Here is a 14,067-nt window from a genome sequence, read left to right as displayed (position 1 = left end):
ACAGGGCAGCCCCCATGACAAAGAATTTTCTGACCTAAAACGTCAGTAGATTGAGAAAGGCTGGCTTAGAGCCAGAGCAGATCAACCAAGTGGACAAGGGAGTGAAACTAAAGAACTCACAAAACATCCCATCTCAGGGCTTTAGACAGATCTGTCAGTTTAAGGGTTAAGGGCTAAGGGGGAAAGAATATGTTAAAAGGATAGAAATGGCAGCTATGAAAAGGAGAAGTTTATAACACTTTTAGCTGATTTAAATGTTATTAAAAATTCTATCTTGGATGGCATCACCCATTGTCTTCATAATGTTATTAAGCAAAATAAAGTAGCATCTTTGGACATTTCTTCCCCCAGCCTCCAACCCTCACCTTGACCTGACCCTTCACAGGCATTCAGTAAATATTAATTGGATGAATGAAACTAAATTTGTATTTACTTAATCCAGATATCAACACAATTTAAAATATTTAACCTCAAATGAGCTTAATATGAGCATTTACTCCTAAGAAAAATGACTAAAGATTAAAGTCCCCAAGACGTTAAATCTTTTGTTCACACAGATTGGCGAGTTGAACAAGAACCAGATCTTCTGTTTTTCCATGTACAGGTTTATTTCATTTTGTTACGCTATGCACAAAGGATCAGGTCCTTTTTAATTTGGGGTTTTATTTACTCTCATGTACAAGTGTTGGTTTTCATATCATTAGGCACAATTAAAAGCTAATGTAAATGTGATGAATTGGGAGATTGGGATTGACATATATACACTAATATGTATAAAATAGATAACTAATAAGAACCTGATGTATAAACAAATAAATAAAATATAATTCAGAAATTCAAAAAAAAAAGCTAATGTAAAATTGTCTCTGAAAAAATACTATTCAAGAGACACTTTCGCTTTTACTTTTTATTTAATTCAAGAACTTGGAAGCGACAGAGCCTTCTAGAATAGCAAGTCTCCTAAATCACACTTGTTGTATGAGGCCAAACAAACAAAAACAAAACAGGACCACTATCTAGAGTCTGATCACCAAAGATTATTGGTTTATCAGTGTCACAACTGTGATTTTTTTTTTTATGTCAGCATGTACAGGAAGCTCTCAAATTACCATAGATTTGAAAAGTCCGTGGGTCAGTTATTTGGAACTCAGAATGCATTTCCCCACAGAAACAGGGAGATGGTTAGTTTCCCAGACTGTCCTGCAGAAGCTGATTTAACCCACAGCGTAACTGAACTGATGCTACTCTTCCAGTTACGAAGCCAAGGGGGCGGAGTGTTGGAAGCAGAGAACTGGAGAAAACAAAATGCTTTTCCCTTTCTCAGCACAGGACAAGTCAGGAGCAACCCTTAAAAATTTGCAAAGTTTGTTTTTGCCATTTCTCTCTTCTTTCTGCTTGTCTTCCCTTCCCAGGGCTTTCTCCTAAACTGCTAGGCAGCTGAATACCCTCCTTTCCCATTTGCTTCAAAATTACCCACCTTCCTTCAATTTCTATTGAAGTCCCTTTCTTTTGTGCCGTTCCCTTAGTGAGATGCTCAGTCAGAAATTCATCCCGATTTAATAATTCATAATATTAGTGGATGACTGATAGTGCTTTAACCGATCCAGAAACACATGCATTTTTCAAGGAAGATATTTGTTAACATAGATGACTTTAGTTAGAAAAATTACAGGAGTACGTGAAAGTGACATAAAAGAGCAATGGTGGATCCAGGCTTTAAGGCTAGGGGAGGTGTCCCCCTGCCCCTGGGGTCAGCTCCATCACGTTTTTACTACTTTTCCTGGCTTCTTACTGCCCTACACCTCTGAGCTCTGAGACATTGTCCACAAACCTCAGGCATTACTCCTATGACAGGAGTTGCCCATCCATCTGTAGCGTGAACAAAGAGCCCAAGACCCAGAAAGGTAACTAAGGATTGGTTCTTGGTACGTGTGGGTCACTGATTGATAAGTAGAGCTTGACTGTGGCTGTGAGCTCCTTGAATGATAGCACAGTGTTTCCTGTAGGATATGGAAGCTGACCAAACAACTTTAGAGAGGAAAACACTCCGAAGAGCCATGTATTCAAGAGAGGCAAAAGCCCAACTGGAGGATGAAGACGAAGGTAGACCTTTTTTTATATCTGACACATTCAAACGGGTAATAAGATGTGAGGGTCTTTCTTTGGCAAATGATGTGTGAATATGTCAGTGAGGAATGACTAGCCTCCTTGCAGCAGGGGGAAAGGCCAAATCAAATACATAAAACTGAAATGGAAAGAATAGAAGTGAAGGAAAGGTGTATGCAATCAACCAACAAGCATCTTGAGGGACTTCCCACAGTGTGTCTTAGTATTTTTGTGTTGTGCGTGAGAGAGAGATGACAGAACAACAGGTCTAGACCGTTGTTCAGATAAATTGGAAAGGTGTAGTATAATAAAATGGCTGTCCTTTGGAAATAAACAATAAATGGGGAATATGGAGAAAATACTGCTTTGAAAGACTTATACTTGAGTCAGTAAGTTCTTATGGGGTTTTCAGGATAACACAGCAATGAAGACTAAGAGGATGAGAAAGCTGTTTGTTATGTTTCAGTTTTCTGGATCTAGTAAGGTATAGCAAGGAAAAAAGGTTTATGGGAAATTTGAGGAATAAGATGAAATAGTTACATGACTTTGACATTTGTTGCCGAGAAGTTTGTAAGATAAACCACACCTAAGTCTGTAGAGTAACTGCACTATACTTTATTTTTCCTACATGGTTTTTGCTTAAGACCACATTTCTACAAGCCAATTAAGAAAGAGAAAATTATAATTTCAAACTGAAGGACACCAAAATATGTTATCTTTACTCATCATATGATAATTATTGTGTTTCAATAAATACTCATTAAGTAAATAAATAAATGAATGAATAAATGAATTTTGTACTCCAGTTTCTTAGATTTAAGAATTTTTTTTAACATTTTTATTGGAGTATAATTGCTTTACAATGTTGTGTTAGTTTCCGCTGTATAACAAAGTGAATCAGCTATATGTGTACATATATCCCCATATCCCCTCCCTCTTGCATCTCCCTCCCACCCTCCCTATCCCACCCATCTAGGTGGTCACAAAGCACTGAGCTGATCTCCCCATGCGATGCAGCTGCTTCCCACTAGCTATCTACTTTATATTTGGTAGTGTATATATTTCAATGATACTCTCTCAATTCATCCCAGCTTACCCTTCCCCCTCCCCATGTCCTCAAGTCCATTCTCTAAGTCTGCATAGAGAATGGTTCATCAGAACCATTTTTTCCTTTTTTTTTTTTTTTTAGATTCCATATATATGTGTTACCATATTGTATTTGTTTTTCTCTTTCTGACTTAATTCACTCCGACAGACTCTAGGTCCATCCACCTCACTACAAATAACTCAATTTCATTTCTTTTTATGGCTGAGTAATATTCCATTGTATATTTGTGCCACATCTTCTTAATCTATTCATCTATTGATGGACACTTAGGTTGCTTCCATGTCCTTGCTATTGTAAATAGTGCTGCAATGAATATTGTGGTACATGACTCTTTTTGAATTATGGTTTTCTCAGGGTATATGCCCAGTAGTGGGATTGCTGGGTCATATGGTAGTTCTATTTTTAGTTTTTTAAGCCCCCTCCATACTGTTCTCCATAGTGGCTGTATCAATTTACATTCCCACCAACAGTGCTAGAGGGTTCCCTTTTCTCCACACCCTCTCCAGCATTTATTGTTTGCAGATTTTCTGATGATGGCCATTCTGACCGGTGTGAGGTGATACCTCATTGTAGTTTTGATTTGCATTTCTCTAATGATTAGTGATGTTGAGCATCCTTTCATGTGTTTGTTGGCAAACTGTATATCTTCTTTGGAGAAATGTCTATTTAGGTCTTCTGCCCATTTTTAGATTGGGTTGTTTGTTTTTTTGATATTGCACTGCATGAGGTGCTTGTATATTTTGGAGATTAATCCTTTGTCAGTTGCTTCATTTACAAATACTTTTTCCCATTCTGAGGGTTGTCTTTTCATCTTGTTTATGGTTTCCTTTTCTGTGCAAAAGGTTTTAAGTTTCATTAGGTCCCATTTGTTTATTTTTGTTTTTATTTCCATTTCTCTAGGAGGTGGGTCAAAAAGGATCTTGCTGTTTTATGTCAAAGAGTGTTCTGCCTATGTTTTCCTCTAAGAGTTTTATAGTGTCTGGCCTTACATTTAGGTCTTTAATCCATTTTGAGCTTATTTTTGTGTATGGTGTTAGGGAGTGTTCTAATTTCCTTCTTTTACATGTAGCTGTCCAGTTTTCCCAGCACCACTTATTGAAGAGGCTGTCTTTTCTCCATTGTATATTCTTGCCTCCTTTATCAAAGATAAGGTGACCATATGTGTGTGGGTTTATCTCTGGGCTTTCTATCCTGTTCCATTGACCTATATTTCTGTTTTTGTGCCAGTACCATACTGTCTTGATTACTGTAGCTTTGTAGTATAGTCTGAAGTCCGGGAGCCTGATTCCTCCAGCGCCATTTTTCTTTCTCAAGATTGCTTTGGCTGCTCGGGGTCTTTTGTGTTTCCATACAAATTGTGAAGATTTTTGTTCTAGTTTTGTGAGAAATTACTTTGATAGTTTGATAGGGGTTGCATTGAATCTGTAGATTGCTTTAGGAAGTATAGTCATTTTCACAATGTTCATTCTTGCAATCCAAGAACATGGTATATCTCGCTATCTGTTTGTATCATCTTTGATTTCTTTCATCAGTGTCTTATAGTTTTCTGCATACAGGTCTTTTGTCTCCCTTGGTAGGTTTATTCCTAGGTATTTTATTCTTTTTGTTGCAGTCGTAAATGGGAGTGTTTCCTTAATTTCTCTTTCAGATTTTTCATCATTAGTGTATAGAAATGCAAGAGATTTCTGTGCATTAATTTTGTATCCTGCCACTTTACCAAATTCATTGATTAGCTCTAGTAGTTTTATGGTAGCATCTTTAGGATTCTGTATGCATAGTTTCATGTCATCTGCAAACAATGACAATTTTACTTCTTCTTTTCTGTTTTGGATTCCTTTTATTTCTTTTTCTTCTCTGATTGCTGTAGTTAAAACTTCCAACACTATGTTAAATAATAGTGCTGAGAGTGGTCAACCTTGTCTTGTTCCTGATCTTAGTGGAAATGGTTTCAGTTTTTCACCATTGAAAACGATGTTGGCTGTGGGTTTGTCATATATGGCCTTTATTATGTTGATGTAAGTTTCCTCGATGCGTACTTTCTGGAGAGTTTTTACTATAGTTGGGTGTTGAATTTTGTCGAAAGCTTTTTCTGCATCAATTGAGATTATCATATGGTTTTTATCCTTCAGGTTGTTAATATGGTGTATCACATTGATTGATTTGTGTATATTGAAGAATCCTTGCATTCCTGGGATGAACCTCACTTGATCATGGTGTATGATCCTTTTAATGTACTGTTGGACTCTGTTTGCTAGCATTTTGTTGAGGATTTTTGCATCTATGTTCATCAGTGATATTGGTCTGTAGTTTTCTTTTTTGTGACATCTTTGTCTGGTTTTGGTATCAGGGTGATGGTGACCAGGTAGAATGAGTTTGGGAGTGTTCCTCTTTCTGCTATATTTTGGAAGAGTTTGAGAAGGATAGGTGTTAGCTCTTCTCTAAATGTTTGATAGAATTCACCTGCGAAGGCATCTGGTCCTGGGCTTTTGTTTCTTGGAAGATTTTTAATCATAGTTTCAATTTCAGTGCTTGTGATTTGTCTGTTTATATTTTCTATTTCTTCCTGGTTCAGTCTCAGAAGGTTGTGCTTTCCTAAGAATTTGTCCATTTCTTCCAGGTTGTCCATTTTATTGGCATATAGTTGCTTGTAGTAATCCCACATGATTCTTTGTATTTCTGCAGTGTCAGTTGTTACTTCTCCTTTTTCATTTCTAATTCTGTTGATTTGAGTCTTCTCCCTTTTTTTCCTGATGAGTCTCGCTAGTCGTTTATCAAGTTTGTTCATCTTCTCGAAGAACCAGGTTTTAGTTTTATTGATCTTTGCTATTGTTTCCTTCATTTCTTTTTCATTTTTTTCTGCTCTGATCTTTATGATTTCTTTCCTTCTGCTAACTTTGGGTTTTTTTTGTTCTTCTTTCTCTAATTGCTTTAGATGTAAGGTTAGGTTGTTTATTTGAGATTTTTCTTGTTTCTTAAGGTAGGATGGTATTGCTATAAACTTCCCTTTTAGAACTGCTTTTGCTGCATCCCGAATGTTTGGGGTCGTAGTGTTTTCATTGTCATTTGTTTCTAGGTATTTTTTTATTTCCTCTTTGATTTCTTCAGTGATCTCTTGGTTATTTAGTAGTGTATTGTTTAACCTCCATTTGTTTGTATTTTTTACAGTTTTTTTCCTGTAATTGATATCTAGTCTCATAGCAGTGTGGTCAGAAGAGATACTTGATACAATTTCAATTTTCTTAAGTTTACCAAGGCTTGATTTCTGACCCAAGGTATGATCTATCCTGGAGAATATTCCATGAGCACTTGAGAAGAAAGTGTATTCTGTTGTTTTTGGATGGAATGTCCTATGAATATGTTAAGTCCATCTTGTTTAATATCATTTAAAGCTTGTGTTTCCTTATTTACTTTCATTTTGGATGATCTGTCCATTGGTGAAAGTGGGGTGTTTGCTCTTTAGTTCTTCTAGGTCCTTGTTAAATATTTCTTGTATTTACTTCGTTCTTTTTCCAAGATTTTGGATCATCTTTACTGTCATTACTCTGAATTCTTTTTCAGGTAGACTGCCTATTTCCTCTTCATTTGTTTGGTCTGGTGGGTTTTTACCTTGTTCCTTCATCTGCTGCATATTTCTCTGTCTTCCCATTTTGCTTAGCTTACTGTGTTTAGGGTTAACACAGGCTGCAGGTTTGTAGTTCCTGTTGTTTTTGGTGTCTGCCCCCAGTGGGTAAGGTTGATTCTGTGGTTTGTGTAGGCTTCCTTGTGGAGGGGACTGGTGCCTGTGTTCTGGTGGGTGGGGCTGGATCTTGTCTTTCTGGTGGGCAGGGCTATGTCCAGTGGTGTGTTTTGGGGTGTCTGTCTACTTAGTATGATTTTAGGGAGCTTCTCTACTAATGGGTGGGGTTGTGTTCCTGTCTTGCTAGTTGTTTGGCATGGGACGTCCAGCACTGGAGCTTGCTGGCCGTTGGGTGGAGCTGGGTCTCAGCGTTGAGACAGAGACCTCTTGGAGAGCTGTCGCTGATTGATATTACGTGGGGCCTAGAGGTCTCTGGTGGTCCAGTGTTCTGATTTCGGCTCTCCCACCTCAGAGACTCAGGCCTGCCATCAGGCCAGAGCATGAAGACCCTGTCAGCCACACAGCTCAGAAGAAAAGGGAGAAAAAGAGAAAGAAAAATAATAATATAAAACAATTAAAATTTTTAAAAATTAAAAAAAATATTAAAATAAAAAAATTAAAAAGTAATTAAAATAAGAAGAGGGCAACCAAACCAATAAACAAATCCACCAATGATAATAAGCGCTAAAAACTATACTAAGGTAAACATAAAGATCAGTAACTAGTCAGTCGCAGACAGCAAACCCCAAGTCTACAGTTGTTCCAATGTCCACTGCCTCAATTTTGGAATGCTTTGTTGTCTATTCAGGTATTCCACAGATGCAGGGTACATCAAGTTGATTGTGGAGATTTAATCCGCTGCTCCTGAGGCTGCTGGGAGAGATTTCCCTTTCTCTTGGTTTGCACAGCTCCCGGGGTTCAGCTTTGGTTTTGGCCCCACCTCTGCATGTAGGTCACGCTCAGGCATCTGTTCCCCACCCAGACAGGACGGGGTTAAACCGGTGGCTGATTAGGGAGCTCTGGCTCACTCAGGCCGGGGGAAGGGAAGGGTACAGTAGTTATAATTGGAATGCAGGGCCAAGCCAGAGGCAGCAGAGGCCAGCGTGACTTTGCAGCAGCCTGAGGCGTGCCGTGTGTTCTCCCGGGGAAGTTGTCCCTGGATCATGGGACCCTGGCCGTGGCAGGCTGTGCAGGCTTCCGGTGGGAGGGGTGTGTGGATAGTGACCTGTGCTTGCACACAGGATTCTTGGTGGCGGCAGCAGCAGCGTTAGCATTTCATGCCCATCTCTGGGGTCCGAGCTGATAGCCGTGGCTCGCGCCCGTCTCTGGAGCTCATTTAGGTGGTGCTCTGAATCCCCTCCCCTCGTGCACCCCAAAACAATGGTCTCTTGCCTCTTAGGCAGGTCCAGGCTTTTTCCCGGACTTCCTCCCGGCTAGCTGTGGTGCACTAGCCCCCTTCATGCTCTGTTCATGCAGCCAACCCCAGTCCTCTCCCTGTGATCCGACCTCCAAAGCCAGAGCCTCAGCTCCCAGCCCCCGCCCGCCCCGGCAGGTGAGCAGACAGGCCTCTCAGGCTGGTGAGTGCTGGTTGGCACCAATCCTCTGTGTGGGAATCTCTCTGTTTGCCCTCTGCACCCCTGTGGCTGCGCTCTCCTCCGTGGCTCTGAAGCTCCCCCTGCCGCTACCCCCGTCTCTGCCAGTGAAGGGGCTTCCTAGTGTGTGGAAACCTTTCTTCCTTCACAGCGTCCTCCCAGAGGTGCAGGTCCCGTCCCTATACTTTTGTCTCTGTTTTTTCTTTTTTCTTTTGCCCTACCCAGGTACGTGGGGATTTTCTTGCCTTTTGGGAGGTCTGAGGTCTTCTGCCAGCGTTCAGTAGGTATTCTGTAGGAGTTGTTCCACATGTAGATGTATTTCTGATGTATTTGTGAGGGGAAAGGTGATCTCCACGTCTTACTCCTCTGCCATCTTGAAGGTCTCCCCTAAGAAAGTTTTAAAAGAATGTTTGGGGACTTCTCTGGTGGTCCAGTGGTTAGGACTCAGCGCTTTCACTGCCATGGCCCTGGAATTCAATCCCTGGTCAGGGAGCTAAGATCCAGCAAGCCACATGCCATGGCCACAAAAGCAAAAGCAAAAACAAACAAACAAACAAACAAAAAGAATGTCTGGTGCTGTAAACAGACAGCCTCTAGAATTGCAGTTACTCTCTCTAGTATTTCAGTAGTGAATATAGCATTTGAGAGGCTGACTCTGCCCTGGGCTTGCTGTGTTAATCCATTTTCTCAGGTATAAAATAAGATAATAATACTTTTCTTACAGAGTAGAAGGAAATAATTTATATCAAAGAGTCCAGTATGGTACGTATTACCTAGTAGATTGCTCCTCCTGGTGCTGTCAGTATGTCTGTTCAAGCCGCCAGGAAGGGAAAGAAGAAAGTAGTTGCCCATATTTTTTTCTACTGCTAACCATTGGCCAGTTCATCATCTGGACAGATTAGGTTCTGGGGAAGTGAAGAAATGCTGTCTTAACTGGGCAGCCATAGGCAAGCTGAAATTTCAATTAATATGGAAACAGAGAATAGATATTGAGGAAACACAGTCTGCAAGTTTCTACCCCTTTGATCATGCAAATTTCGAATCCTGTTCTCACACATTGGGCCCACCCTTACCAAAGGGTAGATTATCTGAGACCTGTTCATTTTTTGTATCCAGCTTAAATATTAGGATCCTTGGTGATGCTCAGTCTTCCCATCATATCCACACTTAGATCTCTGTTGTCTGATAACCTGTAAACCAGATTATCTGTCTTTCCTACCCACAACCTGCTCACTATATAGTAGTGGAGTGCATACAGGATGACTGCAATGAAAACTGCCTTTGGGAAAAGAAAGAATGGGAAATCCACAACAGTCACTAGACCATACGAATGATCAAATTTTGCTGCTCAGGAAATACCAAAATTCCCTGTCCTTGTAATGAAGTATGTTCTTAAGATAACCATCTAGAAGTTTCTAGGTGGCTTAAAGAGCTGAGAGGACATCCCTGCACATTGTCCTCTGTTCCCTGGCTTTGCCTTCTGGAAGGTTTCTTTTTGCCCATGCTCCTCCATGACCACATTTAAAACTAGCCGTAGAGATTATGGATTATTCCCTCTTGAGCTATGCACAAATTTCAGAGACTGTCTCCTCCTGGTGCAGTTTTACAAATTCAGAAATGTAGAGTTCAAAAAATTATAAATGTTTGCAGGCCTGTCGTGTAGTGTTATTGGCAACACCGTTCCTTCAATAACTTAGTGAACTTCTAGTCTATATTCCTAGTTAGTTTGATGTGTAATAAATCAGCAAATTAAGTCATCCAGACATAGATTTTATGCTTATTTTTTCATTCACTCATTCTTTCTTTTATTTATTCATTTTCACGTATTTTTTAACTTATTTTTTATTGAGGTAACATTGGTTTATAACATTATGTAAGTTTCATGTGTACAACATTATATTTCTACTTCTGTAGACCCTACAGCATGCTCACCACCAAAACAGTTGATCCCCTTTACCCATTTCATCCTCCTTCCCCACCCCTTTCTCTTCTGGTAACCACTACTCTGTTCTCTGTATCCATGGGTGTTTTTGTGTGGTTTGAGTTGTTCATTTATTTTGGTTTTTTTGGTTGTTTTTTAAATTATACATATGAGTGAAATTGTACAGTATTTGTCTTTATCTGTCTGACTTGTTTCACTTAGCATAATACCCTCATCAAGATCCATCCATGTTGTCACATATGGCAACATTTCATCTTTTTCATGGCTGAGAATTATTCCATTGTATATATACCACATCTTCTTCATCCATTCATCGGTTGATGGGCACTCATCTATTTTTTAAATGAAGTTTTTCCCTGCTAAAAGCATTTTAAGTTTCTAAGACTAATATTTGTATTCCTATAAATTTGTTGGAGGTTTGTGTGTAGAGGATGGATAATACAAATTCTATCTTCCCGTTGCCTGTCAGAAGATTTAAAAAGTGTTTTGTATGCAGAGGAAGAGGAAGAGGAAGATGAGGATGATAACATGTCCACTGTAATGAGGCTGAGGACTAAAATGCCATGGAAGACCTGTTGGCGGTACCTCACTTCTGGAGGATTCTTCTTGCTCTTCCTGATGATTTTCTCTAAGCTTTTGAAGCATTCCGTCATTGTAGCTATAGACTACTGGCTGGCCACATGGACCTCAGAGTACAGTATAAACAATACTGGAAAAGCTGATCAGGTACAGTGAAATGTTGAGATTAACAGCGATACCCTTTTATCTAGTTAGATACAAATACTCTATATGTCACAGGAATTTTGTGGTGTTGTTTTCTTTTGTTTTTAACTTATTTTATTGAAGTATAGTTGATTTACAATGTGTTCATTTCTGCTGTACAGCAAAGTGATTCAGTTGTATATATATATATGTATACTCTTTTTCATATTCTTTTCCATTATGGTTTATCAAAGGATAATAAATATAGTTCCCTGTGCTATACAGTAGGACCTTGTTGTTTACCCATTCTAAATATAATAGTTTGCAGCTGCTAATCCCCAAATCCCAATCCATACCTACCCCACCCTCCTCCCCCTTGGCAACCAGAGGTCTGTTCTCTATGTCTGTCACAGGACTTTTGTAATGATTCAATAAGTTAATTAGAGCAGGACCTGAAATATAGCATAAGAAGCATTTAAAGATAATGCTTGGATTTGGATTCAAGGGAGTTATACACATGATATATTTGTTTATGCGTAATATACACACCGGACTTTTGTTGTCGTTCTGATGGTATTTGATTTTAACCAGTGAATTAGCTGGTCATTCTGAGATTAGGGATAGCAAGAATGAGCTTTGTGATGTAAAAAGTCAAGAATATTTCAAACCAGAAAACAGACTCTAAGGCTTCATCTGCCCTTAGGCAAACCTTAAAGGAAGGTGAAGGAGTCTCCAAGAACTACACTCCTTCCACTGTCTAAATTGATGCAAGATAATGAAGTTGATATTGCCAGACTTTGATGTTGGGTGTTCTAGTAAGAAAAAACTCAGTTGATAATTTCTTATGAGCTTTCTTGTGTTGGCTGCTTTTTAGACCTACTATGTGGCTGGATTTAGCATACTTTGCGGAGCAGGTATTTTCCTATGCCTTGTTACATCTCTCACTGTGGAATGGATGGGTGTCACAGCTGCCAAAAATCTTCACCACAATCTCCTCAATAAGATCATTCTTGGACCAATAAGGTAAAAAAAGTAGTTATTTACTTTACTCCCACACAGAAAATCATAAAAACATACATTTTTAAACAGAAGTGAAATGTGAAATTTTAAAGAATTTATTCAGTCTTTCAGCAGATCAATAGGGATCTTCTCACTTTTTTGACCCCAAAATGACTGTTAGCAGTGTTTAGGTTCCAGATAATTTAGTATTATCATACATTCCAATCTGTTCATTCCCTAGATTCTTTGATACCACACCACTGGGACTGATTCTCAATCGCTTTTCAGCTGATACAAATATCATTGATCAGGTGAGTGCCCGAGTTACTTCCAAGTTCAGAAATAAATTTCTCAGTGTAAGCTAAATAACATTTTAAGATAAATCATGATTCCTGTTAACAATAGAGGATTTCTAAAACTTAAATGAAAGCCTGTTTGCATTCATATCAATATTACATATATGCATAAATGATTTCTGAAATAAAATCTTAAAGGAAAACCTTAATTCAAAAACATTTATGCATGTGGAAGAGGATACTTAGAGAATCAGCATGAAATAAAGAGAAATAGCAAAGAATGAACATTAAAATTTTTTATGTAAAAAGAAGTGATTTTGATCAATGTTGTATTTCCATTCACAGTGGAGGTGTTGTAAAGTTCTTAAAGCTTAGTGTTAACGCAGAGTGTCTCCCAGAAGTAAAGAATGGAATACCAAGCTGTCTTAGATGTCCTTTACTTTTGTTAGATTGGCTCTTGAATGAGAGAAACTTTAGATGGTGTGATATCTTAGGGAATATTTCAAGGATGTCCAGTTTAGTCTTAGGTCCTTAGGCCTCTAGAAGTTTGTCCTGAAGTTAAAGACCTCAAACTCTGAAATTGGATCACTCCATCAACTGACTCCTTAGGGTGATTGAGCAAAGACTTGGCAAATCCAGCCCTTTCCTTTTCTGATTTTCCAGAGTGACCTTAAGAACACCTAAATTACCATCAATTTAGTAAAAGAATGGTGCATGCAGCTGTCTAAAATGTATGCTGAAAAATTTTGATGTTTTCACAACATTGGTGTCAGGTCATGCTACACCTAAAACACTTCCTAAGAAATACATATTCGAAAAGAAGAGACAGAACACTCCTTATTTGGAAGATGATACTATTGCTACCTAGAGAGTCCAAAACAGTCAGTACAATAAAGAACCAACTAGAAAGTTAAGCAGAATATCTACATAAGACGTACGATATAAAAGTCAGTAACTTTCTCTACACCAATTAAAAATTATGTGAAAAATAAATTTCACTTATAATAACAACAAAAACTATGAAAAGAAAAATAAACATAATATGAAGAAAAGTGATCCAACAATCCTGGAAATCATAAAAATCATATATATATATATATATATAAAATTTCCCTATCAGATACCTAAAAAATACTATAAAATTAAAACACTCTGATGATCACAGAAAACAAGCAGATCCAAAGAACAAAGTGGAGAACTCAAAAACACCAGCATATCTTGAATCAGTAAGAAAAGGAATATTTTTTCAGTAAAGGGTGTTGGGACAATTAACTACCTATAAAATACAAAGCAAATTCACATGTAAAAAAGAGGGCCATCTAAAAACATAAAACTATAAAATAAAATGTAGGAGAGTAGTTTTAGAATTTTGGGTGGGAAAGGTCTTTATAAGTAAGACACAAAACTCAGAAACAATAAGAGAAAAGGCCAACAGAAATGACTCTAAAATTTTAAACTTCTATTGAGCCAAAAGCATCAGAGACATATTTAAAATGTAATAGATTCATTGGGAGAAAAACTGGCAACATATGTAAAGAAAGAGGATAAACATCCATGATACATAAAGGGCATATAAAAATCAATAAGGAAGATAAACAACCCAATGAAAAATATGCAAAGAATATGAGCAAGCAATTAAATTAATAGAGGAATAGCTAAATACATTTTTTAATGCTATGCAGCTGTTAAAAAGAAATAGATTTGTA

General features: G+C 38.2%; 1 protein-coding gene across 1 annotated transcript in view; it reads left to right on the top strand.

The window, feature by feature from the left end:
• The window catches only part of ABCC9 (ATP binding cassette subfamily C member 9), a 139,893-nt gene that overhangs the window by 87,180 nt on the left and 38,646 nt on the right, over positions 1-14,067 (top strand). Inside the window, exons 26-29 of the mRNA XM_068559737.1 lie at positions 2,007-2,103; positions 10,861-11,090; positions 11,941-12,089; positions 12,307-12,376. Of these exons, the coding sequence (XP_068415838.1) occupies positions 2,007-2,103; positions 10,861-11,090; positions 11,941-12,089; positions 12,307-12,376 (546 nt within the window). The remainder of the gene's footprint in view (positions 1-2,006; positions 2,104-10,860; positions 11,091-11,940; positions 12,090-12,306; positions 12,377-14,067) is intronic.

The sequence above is a fragment of the Eschrichtius robustus genome, chromosome 13 (genome assembly GCF_028021215.1).
Source record: "Eschrichtius robustus isolate mEscRob2 chromosome 13, mEscRob2.pri, whole genome shotgun sequence".
NCBI lineage: Eukaryota > Metazoa > Chordata > Mammalia > Artiodactyla > Eschrichtiidae > Eschrichtius > Eschrichtius robustus.
Note: the sequence above shows the minus strand (reverse complement) of the source record. Positions and strands in the feature narration are given on the sequence as shown.